Source organism: Arvicanthis niloticus, chromosome 11 (genome assembly GCF_011762505.2).
Source record: "Arvicanthis niloticus isolate mArvNil1 chromosome 11, mArvNil1.pat.X, whole genome shotgun sequence".
NCBI lineage: Eukaryota > Metazoa > Chordata > Mammalia > Rodentia > Muridae > Arvicanthis > Arvicanthis niloticus.
In genome coordinates, this window is record NC_047668.1 from 70,427,587 (window position 1) to 70,446,578 (window position 18,992).

An 18,992-nucleotide genomic window follows, 5' to 3' on the forward strand; every position below is an offset into this window, starting at 1 on the left:
CCCGAGAGCTCTCACCATGTGGCACGTGGCTGATTTCTAAATTAAATTAAAAACTTGACATATATCTCCTTAGAACCACGATTTTTGGAAAGCACTGAGGGGCAGGAGTTTAGACTGGATCTTGATGTTATGGAAGGTTCTGGAGAGAGGAAGAAATCATTCCTGATGAGAACAAGGGCATCATGAAATAGCATGAAATCATGCAAGGCAGAATGATCAGGGGCTACTGAGAAGGCCAGCTCTATCTCTAGAGAGATGGTCCTAAAGGCTGTTTGGTTGTTATGCATTGAGGTTCAAGAGTTGTCCCACAAACCACATGAACACTGACATAAGTCAGACAGGGATAGTCTATTAAGCATACACTCCAGGACTGATCGATCAGGGCCACAGGATAGATTCAGAAGCTGAATGTGACCCCAAGCTAGAATCCTACAGAGCTTTTAAGCCTGAAATCTATAAATATCTGTGCCAAGTTACTTCACCAATCAGGACTTAGGAATAGGGGATTTCCTTAGGAACATGTCTTTGTTGTACATTTATCCAGTCCTTATTGGTTGGGGTATTCAGCTGTGGTGGGAGACTTGCCTTGCCTAATATCCATGTCTTAAACTTGCCAACCAGAATGTCAGTTACTCATGTACATGTGTCTTTCTGCCAAGTAGGATGTCAGTTCCCAGGGAAGTCTTGGGTACTTAAACTTTACTTGACCCCTACTCAATATGGAATTCTTATTCTAAATGGGTTCTTATATTGAAGCAGGTGTCTCTCTTATGTTGGGTCCATCCCAGGGGCAGCTTATGAAGGCAAAAACCACAAAAGCTCATACACAGGTGCAGGCAGTGCTGCCTGGTGGTTGGTTTTGGTCCATGCTTATTGTGGCTAACTATCTACAAAGCAGGGTTTTTTTTTTTTTTTTTTTTTTTTTTTTTTTTTTTTTTTTTGTTTGTTTGCTTTTTTTTTTTTGTTTCCCTCTTACTTTTATTAGATAATGTGATGATATACATACAATATATGATAGGATATTTATGACATATACATGCTATGATTTATGCTGCAGTAGTTATACAAAGCAGTTCTAATTGACCTCTTTTTTTAGTTTAAATTTTATTTTATTTTTTTATATTTTATTTACATTTCAGATGCCATCCCCTTTCCAATTTCCCCTCCCTAGAAAACCCCTATCCCATGCCCCCTTTTCCTTTTTGCTTTTACACATTTTTAAAATGTTAATCAAAGGCTTTATAAGTTTGGTTAATGCTCAATCAGAAGTGTAACCCAATACCCAACCTAGATATATAAACTATCTTTGACTGGTGGAGACATGTGAACATCTGCCTCCATGCTCCCCTCTCTCTTTTTCTCTCTCATCACCTGGCTTCTTCTCTCCTTCATCTTGTCCTCTCCTTAGTCCATCTCTTCCTCTCGGTACTCCTTCCCCCCCTTCTCTCTCTCATCACCTAGCTTCACCCTTCCTGTTAAAATAAAACTTTTCTCTCAAAATGCAATTAGAACATAATTATTCCTAATTGTACCAGTGAGGTACAAGATAGTCCTAATACCCAGTCTGTCATTTTGTTGACTAACCAGAACCTCTGTCATTTCTCGTAACTAAAACACTTAGTTTTGAACCTGGCTTTTTTTCTTGGCTTTAGAATGAATGTCAGCTGAAAACCATCCACTCAGAACTTTTCTCTCAAAGTAAAGAGCCAGGATTGGCTATGAGACTATAGGTCTTCAACCCCGTCAGAAATCCAGAATGACTGAGTTAACTGAAGTTATGGGAAGCACTAAGCATAGCTTCTAAAACTTAGCCAATTTATAGAGACCGCTGAACACCTAGAAAGCCCCTATACTACCGAACATTGGAGCATCAAATCTTCAGCCTTCTGGCCCAGAATCATCTGACAGACCTTAGTGATGCAGAATTATTAAGGGCTAATTACTCTGTCTAGGCAGATATAAGCAGTCGACTATTCCACAAGTGTGTCCTTTTCTGGACATTAATTTGTCTGTAGATGGAAAGAGGCAATTCTTGCCTAGTGGCTGTTACCACACAACTGGAGTAACTCCAAAGATGCTCAGTTTCTTCTTAGAATCCATGACAGGAAGCTGTCAGGAGCAGACAGGTCTCTAATCAAAATGAACATTAATATATAAATATTTGTAGCATCAGTTCTATGGACTTCTGATGTTTTGAAAACCAACTATCCATGTAAGGTAACCTGGACTGTTGTCTGTTAACTCCTTTCAGCTATTTCTAAATAAAATATGGAAAACACCCTAACAATAAACTCAAAGCCTTGAATTTGCTATAGTCCCTTAACTCATAGGCTAACCGTCCCAAATCAGTTAAAAAAGTTAAAGAAGGACTGGGTCTAAGCCTTGTATTCCTAAATGTGTTATACAGGCACAATGCCCATGAGAGTATCAATATTCATCTCACTTTTATACCAATAAGAAGCTCATACCAATGAAAACCTTAAATTTGAAATCAAAGTAAATTTTGTACCATTTAAGAAATTATAACTTCATCTTGATAATAATTATACAGATTTCTACCAATAGGTTATGGCTATGCAATAAATCCTAGCTAATCCTCCCTGTTCCAACAAAACCACTACTTTTCCCTAGAAAGACAGCCCAATACTAACCACCTTAATCCCCAAGCCCAGGGAATAGGGGCGCTGACTCTTCTTTAACTTCTTCAAGCTGATTACAGGCATTGAGATATTAGAAGAGGGGTTGGGGGAAGAGTAAATTGATAATCCTCTGATGCTGTGTCTTCACTGCATCCAGATGGAATTCCAGGACATCGGAGGTTTGGGCACTGACCTCTATTGGAATAGGTCTCCAAGAACACCAAAGCACAGAACATAACAGAATATGCAGTCAACTCAGTCATGAGAAAGTTTTGGTGTAACAGTAGTAACAGTATAAAATGGCTGGCTAGACAGGCATCAGTTACTCAGGCCTTACATTATACACTCCCACAGACCATAACATGTACCCACTTTCTCTGTGTGCTCCCCATCACCTAAGTGTCCCTGGTACAGCTCAATGGGGCACATGGGTGATTCTTACTTGTTAGTAGTCCTTGGCATCTGTTCTCCCCACCTTAACCCTTCTCATACCTTGATTTCTAGCCCTTTGAAGTTTTATTAGACTCAAAAATAAATAACCCAAAGAGAGTAACTAACTAAACGATTTTGTGAATTTAAAAATATCTCATGGTTATTTATTTTACTAAGCTGTATAAATTATAAAATTACACTTATATAAAATTAAAACTTGGGCTGGAGAGATGGCTCAGTGGTTAGGAGCACCAACTACTCTTCCCGAGGTCCTGAGTTCAATTCCCAGCAACCACATGATGGCTCACAACCATCCGTAATGGAATCTGATGCTCTCTTCTGGTATGTCTGAAGAGAGCAATGGTATACTCATATACATAAAATAAGTAAATAAATCTTTTAAAAAATTAAAACTTTGACCATTATTTTCTTTTAGCCTTACATAATTGTACATAAAATGAATGAATAATGAGACTCATAGTAACTTTTCATTAAAAGGAAAGTTTAGGGCTGTTAGGTCAAAGGTTAGATTGTGAAATTCCCAGGGTCTTTCGTTATTCTTGTGTATTTGAAAGTAGTTCAGTCAAAATGGTTGAGACTGAGGAAATGAAGTAGGGGTACTGGGTACTATTTCTTCTTCATTGCTTAAAAGAGTCTTGTTTTCTGTTGCTTTGTTTCTTAGAACTTTACAGACCCACCTTTGCTATTAGCTAAATGCATACAGAAAACCGTAGGAGACCAGAAAGTGCTGTCACTCAATCTTTTATTAAAAATGACCTCCACTCTGCATTATAAACTATGATTTACTATTGCCTAGAACTTACAGTGTACATTCTAGATACAGTCTCCATACCTTATTTTTTTAACTTAATTTCCCATGGTCAAATTTAAATATTTTGGAAGCCTTAAATGCTTCTATTATATATAGAACCATACATGCCAGAGTTATTAGTTTCTAATTGTATATATATCCCATTTTATGGGGACCCATACATAACAGAGTTACTAATTTATACACGAATGCAATCTTAAGAAAAGCAAAAGCCGAAAGGCCTGACCCATCCTTCTGTCTTTGAGTATGACTACTGTTGCTATGGTAATTGCTGAATTAGAATGCTAGCCTTGACTTTTGGTTTGTCCTAGAAGTGTAGGATGGAAAAAAAGTCAAGAATGTGGCTTTGAGCTGGGCAGTGGTGGCGCACGCCTTTAATCCCAGCACTTGTGAGGCAGAGGAAGGTGGATTTCTGAGTTCGAGGCCAGCCTGGTCTACAGAGTGAGTTCCAGGACAGCCAGGGCTACACAGAGAAACCCTGTCCCAAAAAACAAAAACAACCCCCAACAAACAAACAAACAAACAAACAAACAAAAGAATGTGGCTTTGACTGTGTTGCTTTTTGAGTACAATCAACGCACCACCATGAGGTCATACATTGCTTCTCAGGGAAAGGAAAAGACAAATCAAACCATTACACTACTGAATTAGCATGTGCCTTCTGAGTGCTAAGTCAGAGCTGGTAACAGGAACAATGTGTTTGTGAAATTAAATGTATGGTGGACCATCTGTACATACACACTGCATTTTATAGGTACCTATTTCAATAAACATTTCCCTTCAAAAACTATAGTATTTTGGTGGATGTGAAATGACATCTCAATGTGGTTTTAATTTGCATTTCCCAGTGAGGATTTCAGGGGTTCTACTCAGTGCTGAGAGCAGAGCTAGGAGAAAGCTATAAGTTGGGGCATGGTGAATATGAATAAAATACATGAATATAGATGTGTGGTACTGCATAACAAAACCCATTATTTTATGCACTAATAAAAATTTAATGTAAAAACTGACAAGGGAGGGCCTGGAAAGATGTTTCAGAAGTTAAGAGCACACTGGCTGCTCTTCCAGAGGACCTGAGTTCTGTTCCCAGCAACTACATGTTATCTCAGAACCTTCTATAATGGAGTCCGATGCCCTCTTCTGGTGTGCAGATGCACATGCAGACAAGGCAGCCATATACATAAAATACATAAACAAATACATCTTACAAACATAGCAAAGTGGTAAAAAGGCAAGGCTGGCAATTGAACAATTATAGTCACTGAATTTATTTAAATACATAGTTTTTTTTTTTAAGATTTATTTATTTATTTTTTTATGTATGAGTATACTGTAGCTGTCTTCAGACACACCAGAAGAAGCATCAGATTCCATTACAGATGGTTGTGAGCCACCATGTGGTTGCTGGGAATTGAACTCAGGACCTTTGGAAGAACAGTCAGTGCTGTTAACCGCTGAGCCATCTCTCTAGCCTTTAAATACATAGTTTTACTATTAGGAATGGAATTAATAAGAGGTACTAAACAGCTTTTAATTTCTTGTTTTAAAAGGTCTTTATAGGATCTTTAAAATATCAGTGTGTGTGTAAAACGCAAGTTCACTGAGTCATGGTTTCATGTAACGTCATAGTTCTTGACTAATTATGAGTTAATTTCTTAATTTTGTGATTATTTATATTATTTGCTTACATATAAATATACTCAGTTTCAGTAAATTCAAATGGTCCCTGGAATGTTTTTTTTTAAATTTATCTATGTTCCATGTAGACATTATCTACTAATTTCTTGTACTGTAGATAAGACTTTAAAGCTATTTAGATACAAAAAAAGCTTCAAAGTGAGCTGCATGTACAGCTTGCTGTTGAATGTCTTTCTTCTGAAAACTTCCACTCTTTTTCTTTTAAGTCTTTTGGGGCACATTCCACTTTGTAGTTTATTTTTTTCTGCCTTTTAAAAGCAAAGTTTTTGTTAATCAAGGTAAGGTTCACATGCCCATTTACATCTATACAAAGAGTTTCAATGTAGTTCTCTCTTCCTCTTTAGGATAGTCAGTGCTTGCCTGTCACTCTTAGGCAGCCTCATCAGTAATTGAAAAAGTAGGGCCACACCCCTATCAGCAGCCCCTCCCCCTGATCTCCAGCAGCCTCTGACTTGCTTCCTGTTTGGGGTTATCTGTTCTAGACATAGCATATAGATGGAGCCCTGCAGTGTGTGGGCTTTTTATCATTTAGTGCACTTTTAATTAAAAAGAAATTGTCCAAATTCTGCCATGTTTCAGAAAGTCATTCATTTTTCTGTGGTTGAACAATATGACACTATATGGTTAATAATGCATTTTTAATATTCGTTCTTGAGCTAGTGGACAATTTTAGTTTTTTCTACTTTTTGACTATTATATGTAATGCTGCTATGGACAGTCATGTGCACTGTGTGTGTGTGAGTGCATGTGTGTGCGTGTGTGTGTGTGTGTGTGTGTGTGTGTATGTACATATTTTGTTAATTCTTTTGGCATGGACCTGGGAATGAAATGGCTAGATAATGTAGTTGCTACGTGTTTAGCTTTTTTGAGGAATGGCTTTTCATAGTGACTTTTACATTCTTACTAGGAATGAGTGAGAGTTCAGTTTCCTCCATGTTTGTCTGCACTTGTGGTTTATTGTTTGGAAGTTAACTTGTTTATGTATGGGTGGTTTGTCTGCAAGCATGGTTGTGCACTGTCTGTGTGCCTAGTGCCCACACAGGCCAGAAGAGGGTATTGAATCTCCTGGGACTACAGATGGTTGTGAATCACCATGTGGGTACTGGGAACTAGACCTAGGTCCTCTGCAAGAGCACCCAGTGCTCTTAACCACTGAGCACCACTTCAGAGTTTTTGTTTTTTCTATACAAAATTGTAATGTCAAGGTGATGACAAATGATCTCTTACTGTGGCTTTGACTGTCGTTTCCCAGTTGGAAATGAAAGACACTGAGCATCATGTATTTCCTTACCACGTATCTGCTCTGGATTCAAGTGCTTTACCCACTGTAAATCAGCCTGTTTATGTTTTGGTTCTTAAGTTAAAGCAGTCTTTACTCACAATTAATAAATCATTGTGTGACATAATATATTCTTTTTTTTAAATTTTTTTATTAGATATTTTATTTACACTTCAGATGCCATCCCCTTTCCCCATTCCCCCCCCCTTAGAAAACCCGTATCCCATGCCCCCTTTTCCTTTTTGCATTTATACATTTTTTAAAATAATGTTAATCATAAGCGTTATAAGTTTGGAATTGTTCAATCAGAGGTGTAACGCACTGACCAACCTAGATATAACAACTATCTTTGACTGGTGGAGATACATGAATATCTGCCTCCCTGTCTCCCCCCTCTTTCTCTCATTCATCACCTAGCTTCTCCTCTCCTTCTTCTTCTCCTCTTCTTACTCCTTTTCTTCCTCTCAGTACTCCTCCTACCTTAGCTCCTCCTACACATCACCCTTCCTGTTAAAATGAAACTTTTCTCTCAAAATACAATTAGAGCATAATTATGCCAATTTGTACCAGTGAGGTACAAGATAGTCCTGATACCCCGTCCATCCTTTTGTTGACTAACCAGCACCTCTGTCATCTATCCTAACTAAAACATTTAGTTCTGAACCTGGCTTTAGGATGAATGTCAGCTGCCGACCATCCACTCAAATCTTTTCTCTTACGGTAAATAGCTATAAGTTTTCAACCCCGTCAGAAATCCAGAATGACTGAGTTAACTATAATTGTGGGAAGCACAAAGCATAGCTTCTAAAACTTAGCCAATTTATAGAGACCTCTGAACACCTGAAAAGCCCCTATACTACCGAACGTTGGAGCATCAAATCTTCAGCCTTCTGGCCCAGAATCATCTGACAGACCTTAGTGATGCAGGATTATTAAGGACTGATTACTCTGTCTAGGCAGATATAATCAGTCGACTATTCTGCATGTGTGTCCTTTTCTGGACAGTAATTTGTCTGTAGATGGAGAGAGGCAATTCTTGCCTAGTGGCTGTTACCACACAACTGGAGTAACTCCAAAGATGCTCAATTTCTTCTTAGAATCCACGACAGGAAGCTGTCAGGTCTCTAATCAATATGAACATTAATATATAAATATTTGTAGCATCAGTTCTATGGACTTCTGATGTTTTGAAAACCAACTATCCATGTAAGGTAACCTGGACTGTTGTCTGTTCACTCCTCTCAGCTATTTCTAAATAAAATATGGAAAACACCCTAACAATAAACTCAAAAATATGAATTTGCTATAGTCCCTTAACTCATAGGTTAACCGTCCCAAATCAGTTAAAAAAGTTAAAAAAAGGGCTGGGTCTAGGCATTGTATTCCTAAATGTGTTATACAGGCACAATGCCCATGAGCGTATCAATATTCATCTCATTTTTATATTAATAAGAGGCTCGTACCAATGAAAACCTTAAATTTGAGATCAAAGTAAATTTTGTACCATTTAAGAAATTATAACTTCATCTTGATAATAATTATACAGATTTCTACCAATAGGTTATGGCTATGCAATAAGTCCTAGCTAATCCCCCCTGTTCCAACAAAACCACTACTTGTCCCTAGAAAGACAGACCATTATTAACCACATTAGTCCCCAAGCTCAGGGAATAGGGGCGCTGACTCTTCTTTAACTTCTTCAAGCTGATTAAGGGCGTTGAGATTTTAGAAGAGGGGTGGGGGGAAGAGTAAGTTGATAAGCCTCTGATGCTGTGTCTTCACTGAATCCAGATGGAATTCCAGGACATCAGAGGGTTGGGCAGGTCTACTCAGTATGCTTGATGAGTAGATACACCAAGGCTGTGTATTCTGCAATATACAATTCTCAGAACAAGTTTTAGTATCAAGAAAAAAAAAAAAATTTCCCACCCCCAGGGGGCTGACATTTTTTTTTAGATGTTGGTTCTGAAGACTTTTTTTACCCTGCTTGTTAAAATTGGTTGTAGTATTTACGTTTCAGATTTTATCCCCTTAGCCTACTTCCTCCCACCACCCAGAAACCTCCTATCCCATCCCCCTCCTCATGCTTCTATGAGGCAGTGACCGCACCTACCCCCCCTCACTATCCCCTCCCTGCCCTCACATCCCCCCCCCACTGTGTGTTCATTTTTTTTTTTATGGGACCAAGAAACTCCTCTCCCACCTATGTCCGACAAGGCCATCCTCCCCTACATATACCTCTGGAGTCTTGGGTCCCTCCCTATGTGTTCCCAGGCTGGTGGTTTAGACCCTGGGGGGCTCTGGTTGTTTGGTATTGTTGCTTTCCACCTGGGGTCAATAACCCTTTCTGCTCCTTCAGTCCTCTCACTAAGCTCTCCATTGGGAAACCCCTGATCATATCAGTGGTTAATTGTGAACATTGTCCTCTCAGTGTGTTAGTCTTTGGCTGACCTCTAAGGAGACAGCTATATCATGTTCCTCACATTATGCACTTCCAGCCATCCATAACAGTGTTTAGATTAGGTGGCTGTACATGGGGTGAATACCCAGGTGGAATGGTCTCCTGATGGCCCCTCCTTCAGTTTCTGTTCCATGTTTTGTTTCCCTATTTGCTCCCTTGAGCATTTTTGTTTCTCGTTCTAAGTAGAACTGAGGCATCCCTCTTGGTCTTCCTTCTTCATCAGCTTCATGTGGTCTGTGGGTTGAGTCTTCGCTAATCCAAGCTTTTGGGCTAACATCTGTGGAGATATGTTTGTGTAACTATCTTCTTTTGGGGTTTTTGGAAGATTTCTTTCTTGCTTTTTCTAGGTTGTAGTTTCCCTCCTTGTGTTGGAGTTTTCCACCAATTATTCTTTGAAGTGCTGGATTTGTGTTGAGATACTGTGTAAATTTGGATTTGTCATGGAATATTTTGGTTTCTCCATCAATAATGATTGAGAGTTTTGCTGGGTATAGTAGTCTGGGCTGGCATTTGTGTTCTCTTAGGGTCTGTATGATATCGGTCCAGGATCTTCTGGCTTTTATGGTCTCTGGTGAGAAGTCTGGTGTAATTCTTATAGGTCTGCCTTTATATGTTACTTTGCCTTTTTCCCTTACTGCTTTTAGTATTTTTTCTTTGTTTTGTACATTTGATGTTTTGACTATTATATGGCGGGAAGTATTTCTTTTCTGGTCTAAACTATTTGGAGTTCTGTAAGCTTCTTGTATATTTATGGACATCTCTTTCTTTAGGTTAGGGAAGTTTTCCTCTATAATTTTGTTGAGGATATTTACTGGTCCTTTTAGTTGGGAGTCTTCCCCCTCATCTATACCTATTATCCTTAGATTTGGCCTTCTCATTGTGTCTTGGATTTCTTGTATATTTTGGGTTAGTAGCTTTTTGTATTTTGCATTTTCTTTGACAGTTGTGTCAATGTTTTCCATGGTATCTTCTGCACACGAGATTCTCTCTTCCATCTCTTGTATTCTGTTGGTGATACTTGTGTCTATGACTCCTGATCTTTTTTTTTTTTAGGTTTTCTATCTCCAGGGTATTGTCCCTTTGTGATTTCTTTATTGTTTCTACTTCCATTTTTAGATCCTGCATGGTTCCGTTTAATTCCTTTTCCCGTTTGGTTGCATTTTCTTGCAATTCCTTAAGGAATTTTTGTGTTTCCTCTTTAAGGGTTTCTATCTGTCTACCAGTGCTCTCTTTAAGTTCTTTGAGAGTGTTATTTATGTCTTTCTTAAAGCCCTCTATCATCATCATGAGAAGTGATTTTAATTCTGATTCCTGCTTTTCTGGTGTGATGGGGTGTTCAGGGCTTGCTCTGATGGGGGAGCTGGGTTCTGATGATGCCATGTAACTTTGGTTTCTGTTGCTTACGTTCTTGCTCTTGCCTTTTGCCATCTGGTTAACTCTAGTGCTGCCTGTACTTGCTGTCTCTGACTGAAGCCTGTCTTTCTAGTTATCTAGCTTGTGTCTGATCTCCTAGGGGTCCAGATGTCTCTGTGATCTTTTCCAGCTGCACTGATTACAGTGGTACCTCTAGGATGCCTCAGGATATGGTGCCTTCAAGGTAGTAGTCCAGCTAGGTGTCTGCTGTTCTGGGTGCAGTGTCTCCTCTAGAATATCTCAGGATATGGTGCCTGAAGCTCTGAGTTCATTTGTTCCTCTGTGGCTCTGGATTGAGTGGACCTTCCAGTATGTCTCAGGTGGAATCCGGGGTCCACACAACAGCAGACCTGGCAGAGGTCTGATCCAGGCCTCAGATCTGAGAACTAGTTTCTAAGACACTGTCCAAATTAGAGCGCCTGGGATCCCTGCTTCCTCTGGGTTCTTGGAGGTTGGGGACAGAGCTACCACCCAAGATCTGCTCAGTGCTCTGGCCCAGACTGGAAGGAACCAGTGTTCCGGGCCGGGAGTGACTTCCTGGGTCCTTTTGGTTCCCAGTTACTCCCTGTTTAGGGCGGGCCCTGCTGTCTGCTTACCTAAGATACTGCCTGAGTTCGAGCGCCTGGGATCCCTGCTTCCTCTGGGTTCTTGGATGTTGGGGGCAGAGCTGCCACCCAAGATCTGCTCAGTGCTCTGGCCCAGACCAGACATAATATATTCTTAAACATTTATTTATTTATTTATTTATTTATTTATTTATTTATTTATATATTTATTGTATGTGAGTGCACTGTAGCTGTCTTCAGACACACCAGAAGAAGGCATTGGATTCCATTTCTGATGGCTGTGAGCCACCATGTGGTTGTTGAGAATTGAACTCAGGGCCTCTGGAAGAACAGTGTTCTTAACTGCTGAGCCATCTCTCCAGCCTGACGTAAATATTTATATACTACAGTGTGATATTTTAATGTCTTTACAAAGTGTGCGATGGTCAGGCTAGGGTACTTAGCTTACACATCACCTCAGACATTAGTTATTTCTTTGTGATGGGAACACTGAGATCTCTATCAGTTGGTTTTGAGAGAATTTTATTTATTTTTGGTTTTTGAGACAGGCTTTCTTTATGTATCCCTGGCTGTCCTGTAACTTGCTCTGTAGACCAGCCTGGCCTCTAACTTAGAGATCCACTTGCCTCTGCCTAAAGGGTGCTGGGATTAAAGGAGTGTGCACCACTGCCTGGCAAATTGTTAATGTTTTTATAAGTAGAATTGTGAGATTTGACTTCCTGTCTCCCCACTCGTATACAACATAAAAATGTCACAGTGTGCACTCTAAGACAGTGCTTTCAACAAAGACAAACTGTGTGTCAGTATTATCTCAGAAAGTTGCAGTAGTATCTTTGAATAGTATGGACTTTTAATGTAGGCATTTTACTTAAATTATTCTAGCTCCTGGCTTTAGACATTTAATGTTATGTAATATGCATACCGTTTTTCTATTTTACTTTGTTGTATGACAAAGTGTTTCCTAGGGAAATGCTACACACGTGTCTACTCATGCCAGATAGGAGTGGTAGTTTGGCCCAAGATGGAGTCACCTAAGGCACTAGGAGTGGTCCCCAAATACTCATGTATTTGAATGCTTGGCCCATAGGGAGGTGCATTATTAGGAGGTGTGGCCTTGTTGGAGTAGGTGAGGACTAGTTGGAGGAAGTGTGTCACTGTGGGGCTGGGCTTTGAGGTCTCATATATGCTTAAGTTGCACCCAGTAACTCAGTCTCCTGCTGCCTGCCAGTCAAGATGTAGAACTCTTGACTCCTCCAGCATTACGTCTGCCTGGGCACTGTTATTCTTCCCACCCTGTTGATAATGGACTAAACCTCTGAAACTGTAAGGCACCTAATTAAATGTTTTCCTTTATAAGAGTTGCCTTGGTCATGTTGTCTTTTCATAGTAATGGAAACCCTAAGTTCAAGATGAATTTCCGACCCATGTAGGAACCAGCCCCTTCAGGGAAATGGTCAGAGGTTATCTGACATCTTGATCTCTTACAGAAGTGCTCCCACAGAAGTGCTTACAGTGCTTTTCCCTTAATGCTCTTTTGGCCACTTTCTTGTCCAACTAAAACCACCTGATGAAACCCCAAACTCCCTTTTTGGTGGGGCTGTCCTTTCTTGTCTTGGGGACAGCCCCATAGGTTTTGCCTGTAATAGAGCTTTGTGTTGACCTGAGTACTGTGCTAGTGTTTCCTCCTGTCATTTAACCTCATAGGGATACTTTGAATGGGTTGCCATGAATTAAGGTACACCCAATTCTGTACCACCCAGCAAAGCACAAGTATTTAGAACATTAGTGGGTGACCAATAAATCCGTCACTCAGCATGACCCCCCTGGTTGCTGTGTATGGCCCTCACTTTCAGACAACCTTGGCCACCCCATCAGAGGAGCATCTTGGGTGGCTCCCACCCTGGGACACCTCCTTCTTCCATAAAAGTGGGGAACTACTGTTTCTTTGTTTTCTGTTTCTTTTAACCCTTTGGAGAACTGTTGGTCAGTCTTTAAGGCCTTCCAAAGACTCACAAGCACAGAGGTTGGCTGTTAATCAGTACTTTCCAGCTTGACACAATTCTAGTCACATTTGTCTTCTGGTGACCCAGACAGTCCTCTTCCCATGTTCACTATTTTTTTTCATCTCCTCCAGGCCACTCTCTTGCTTTACAGTCACTCTCTACATCCTGTAAGCCACTGAGATCTGCCAGAGCCTCTCCTGCTTCATAAAGACCTCACTTTCCTATCCTGGGGCTCAGCAAAACTACTAAGACTTCATACTAATCTCTAGGTCCCTCTTGAATCAACTTTTTCCTTAGTTCTCCTTTGAACATAGTTCTGTGTGGCCCAGCGAACTGAGGTCTACAAACAACTTCTCACATTCCCACCTTCCTCCATAGTGCTGGCTCCTCCCGCTTCCCTCAATAGCTCCCATCCCTCCTCCATTCCTGTTCATTTATGGGACTTCAGATGGAGATGACCACGTGTTCCTAAAGACTCCGATAAGCCGGGCCATTAGGGGCTTACTTCCTCATAGTATCTCAGGTTATGCAGCCTTTGCCTTAAGGAGGGATGGATAATCAATCATGTTACTCAGTTTTTCTGCCTCCACAGCAGTAAGACTGGACCCATCTGCTCCCATTTCCCACAGCTGCACAAGTCAGCTTGTAATAGGCCCTTTGCTTTTAAGAAAGTCTTCTCTAATTCCTACAACTCAGAGGCTGAACATTTCGTCATTACCATAGTTCCTTGCATTAGACCATTGTTAATGTCCCCATCTTATAGGCTGTTCCCTAATGTTTTTTCTTAATAAAGCTGAACCTATGGGGTATCTTCTATTGCTTTTACCATGTTCTCCTCTGCCCCACTCTCTGAATCTTCCCATTCCAAGTTCTTGAATCCCAGGAAGGGCTTTGAGCATGAATTTAACTTGTACTTTGTTTCCCCCCTTGGCCACAAACCTTAAGAAGTAGCAAGCCAGCAGCTCTCTTGTCCTCTCATTTACCTCCTAGCCTCAGGCTAGGTAGAGGCTAACAGAGGAGGCTGCTGCATCTCCCTGCCAATCTCCTTCTTGTTGCAATTGTTCCTTTACACAGACATCTCAGCTTCAGTTGCTTCTAACTACACACAGCAGAAGTCAGGTAACCTCTGCCTATTGGCAGTCTCAACCCTGTGTGCTAATCTTAAGGACTGCAAGACTTCCTCTAAACCTTTAACTGTTTTCAGGGCAACTTCATATTCCTGTGGTGGGTTCTACTCATCAAGTAGGCATGTCACATAGATGATGGCTGCCACCTTGGGATTCCTCCCACAATCACTCCTAATCTTGATGGATCAGCCTTATTGCCTGTCTCACTACCCAAAGCAGAAGCAGCCACTGCTGTCATAACACAAAGGCGCACTAACACACACTGTACAAGAAGGGACACCTCTGCTGGAATTTCCTCCATGGATGCTCCTCACTCAGGCGTCACAGCCTCAGTCATATGGCCTTGCTACTTATAGCTAGGACCATGCACTCACTTCTCTCCAACTCAGCTGTAGTTCTGTTGTGTCCCTGTTCAGGTGCCAATTATGTTGTGTGACAAAACTTTTCCTGGGGAGATGCACACTTGTCCCAAGATAGGGAGCCCCTGAGAGACCAAAGAACAGATGCCACCAAAGTCCAACTTGGTGAATCAGTGATTTTTATTGGAGTTACTTATAGGAGCAGAAATGGAAAAACAGCTACATCACCAAGCCACATAGCTAAGAAGGCCTTGAACCTTGCTTTCTGAATGCTGGGTCATAAGCTTTTTCTTGTTATTGTTGTTATTGCTGTTGATTGGTAATGAAATCATCAGAAACAGGTTTGATGATAGAAACAGGTTTGATGATATTCTACAACTATTTCCACTACAGTAGTATATGTAATAGATTCAAATGATAAAATCCAACATGAAATTTGTTCTCAGTAACTGTGGTGCAGTCAGTCACAGTCATTCACAGTTGCTCTTTGAGCTTCTGAACAGTCATTAACATCATGTTACAGGAGATTACTGGGTGTTGACAACTATGGTACATTATAAAATACCTGAATTGCACAACTGTCTTTATCAAAGTATAGAGAACAGATTTGAAGAGTGTGTACCAAAATATGAACTTATTATTTCTGCTCATTAGGATGTAGATGTTTTGTTAAATTCAAAGGAATCATATGTTGCTGATATGTTTCGGAGCATGCTGCATTCTGAGCCATGTCCTGCCCTATCCTGCATTTTAGATGTTAAAACTGCATGTACTATAGTTTCAGTAATGTTAGTGTAATTAACTTCTATCCCTAGATCCTCATTTTCACTGAGGTGGATATACAAATATCATATGATAAGGAAGCTTTGATTTCTAGTTGATGACTTTATTTCTTTGGATTGTGATACTTTTGTGCTCAGTGTTTATTTAGTTAATTTATGGTTGCAGACAACTTTATGCAACCTCAGACTTTCTGTCAGAGAAATGATAGAAGAGAAGAGCTCTTTTTTTTCTGAAAAGAGTTATATAATTACTCTTTTATTGATATATATAATTATGTATATTCTAGCAAATGAATATATATGTAATTTTAAAACTGTATATATATATTAGCTTGCTAGAATATACATAATTATACTGTATATATATATATATATTAGTTTGCTAGAATATACATAATTATATATATTCTAGCACATTGCAAATGATGCAAAGACATAATTATATATACACACATTCTAGCTCCCATTTGTACTAAATTTTAATGATGAAGTTAAGGTAGTATTGATGATTTACTAATGATTATATTTTAAAACAATCAAAACACCTTAAGGTGGGTATAGCTGTAATTCTGAGGGAGCATGTAGAAGATTGTAACACTATTACTCCAGCTGTTGCCACTTGCTTCTCTCACTAAGATTCAAATAATCAAATCCAATATTTGAAGGGCTGAGTCACGAGAGTTGAGCTAGCACAGACAGAAGGAAGATTAGGGATAAGTGTCCTGAGTCGCTTTGCCTGCTGTTGTTTAGGGCTGCCGGTAACTGGACTGCAGACCTGGTGGTCCATTAGTCTTTGCATCCAGTTTGCAAATTGTTGGAATGCTTTGGTAACATTTGATTGTTTTTGTTTTATTCTAAAATTCTCTGTGTGATTTGTTTCTTTTTTTAAAAGTTTCATCTTTAAGAACTTGTATGCAAGAGCTTCTATGTAACTATAAATTATTTTCTGTTAAGCAGTGATTTTATAAATTATAGCACTTTAAGATGTTGATTATAATCAGGAAATGCCATTACATCAGATGCTCTGAAGATCACAATCTGAGGGGTTTTCTCCTTCTCCCTCTAGTGGGCAGAAATTATTTTAAAACTATAATATGGCAGAGTTCATTAGGGGTGTATTATAATATACTCTCAGATTTAAAAAAAATTAGAAGTGCTGTTATTTCAGAAACATTAAATAAACTGTTCTGTTCCTTTGCAGACATAATAGTGGGTCCTTGAATGTTGAAGACGTACTTACCAGCTTTGACAACACAGGAAATGTTTGTAAGTTATATGCTAACTAGAAAATATATTCAGTGCTGTAAAAAGCAAATTTTAGTTTTCCCCTAATGTTTATTATACTGTATGTTTATACTTATATGTGTACATACATATATACATATATTTATAGATATATGTATTCGTGCATATTAGAAATTCTTGGTGCCTTTAGCTGTAGAATGTGCCCCATAGGAGATGCATACTAAATGGTGCATGGCAGTTTTTACCAACACTTTATGGCGATGCGTGTGTTGGAGACAGAATATAGATCAGAAGGAAGTCTGGATGCCCTGGTGCTGCTCCTTCTGTTTCTTGTTTCCATTGTGACTTTTCCCGGAAGTCCAGTTATTGGTCTGCTTCCTCCTCTGCTTTCTTTGGTTGCTGTACTCTTCACTCTTTTGGTGCCAATTAAATCCACAATATGTTCTTTATGATGTCACTATACTGAAAATGCAAGTTTTTGATTATATAATAGAGGCTATACTATTTTTTTTGTCTAAATCTCGGATTAACTGGTGATCTATTTCTCTGCTGAGAACTTCACTTAAGCAATTATAAAATAATGCCATATGATGAAAGAAATCAGCTAAGAGTATATTCACATCACAGATAAATAATAAATATATCATGATAAGAACTATGTGTGTTGCCGGGTGGTGGTGGCGCACGCCTTTAATCCCAGCATTTGGGAGGCAGAAGCAGGTGAATTTCTGAGTTCGAGGCCAGCCTGGTCTACCGAGTGAGTTCCAGGACAGCCAAGGCTATACAGAGAAACCCTGTCTCCAAAAACAAAAACAAAAAAACAAAACAAAACAAAACAAAAAACCAACAAAGAACTATGTGTGTTGCCTAGGAGACTTATCAAAATAACCAGTCATTAGTAAAACTCGACCATTTCAAATTTAAAAATAACTCAAATTTTTCTAAGAGGAAACATCGTAGTTACTTATTATCTATTTTTAAATGATAAACTTGCTGATAGTACTGTTTTACCAAATGAATGGATTTTAATTGAGAAATGTATAATTAATTTCATCCTATGTCCATATTTCTGTTAGTTCTTTCTTGTAAAGTTATATTTTGTCACTAAGGAATCTGTAAATGTTCTATTCTGTTACCATAAAATAGTTAGAATGGCATAGGTTTCTTTTGCATGGACAGTAATAGGTTACCTTTTAGCTTATATATATTGGTTTTTAGTGAATTCTGACTTAGGTGTATATTGTAGTTTTGTTGGGAGCAAGGTAAGGATTGGCCAAGGTATGCTATGGTGGTTGAGGACACACTCTTCATTAAACCGCAGTAATGTTAAATATCATGAAGTCAGCCCTGTGTGCACACACGTTTAGGACATGATTCTGGACTGTGAAATATAGACTTTTAAATTCAGTCACATAAAGCAAGTATTGTTTTCTTGACTCACTGTGAAATAGGGCCACTAGCTGGCAGCACTGCATACAATAAAACAGTCTCATAAGGGTCCAAGGTATTCACACACAAATAACCGGCTCTTCTGTCCTCTAACATCTTCTCCACACCCCTTAGCTGTCTCGCTGACGAGTGGAGAAATCACAGGAGGACACACTTGCCTGCTCTGTGTCCTGTGTTGAGGAAGCCCTGTGTTGTGTGTTGAGAATGCCCAGTGTTGTGTGTTGAAGAAGCCCAGTGTTGTGTGTTGAGAATGTATTGTGTGTTGAAGTCACCCTTTCCTGCTCTCTGTTGTTAGGTAGGGAACTTCAGAACAAGATGTGTCTGGACTTTAAGTGATTTATGTCGTCTCTGTGAACTTGACTTTCATTCATTTTTAAAGACTGCATGTAATTCATAGACACTGGAGGACTCTCTGTTCCTCACAGTTGGTGCTCAGTAAGTGGAAGCTGCTTATTTATTGCTCCTGGTGCTTCATACTTTCTAATTTGTTTATAAGGGCTTATAAGTATGTACAATTTATGTTGTTAAGGCTTAATGTAAAATAAACTTAAGTTAAAAAGAGACACCAAAAGTTTACTTCGATGTTTTAAAATGAACTATTTTGATTGAACTAAAAAGCCAGAGAAATTAGAAAAAAATAACAATAATTTATTAAAATGTTTTATGATAATAGTCTTAAGAACCAGAAAATATTGTCAAGTGACAGA

The 18,992-nt window shown here is 39.2% G+C and overlaps 1 protein-coding gene across 2 annotated transcripts in view; it reads left to right on the forward strand.

The window, feature by feature from the left end:
• Positions 1–18,992, forward strand: part of Camkmt (calmodulin-lysine N-methyltransferase) — a 353,564-nt gene that overhangs the window by 8,697 nt on the left and 325,875 nt on the right. For both annotated transcript variants that reach the window (XM_034514512.2, XM_034514513.2), the window contains exon 3: positions 16,793–16,857. In XM_034514512.2, the coding sequence (XP_034370403.1) occupies positions 16,793–16,857 (65 nt within the window). The remainder of the gene's footprint in view (positions 1–16,792; positions 16,858–18,992) is intronic.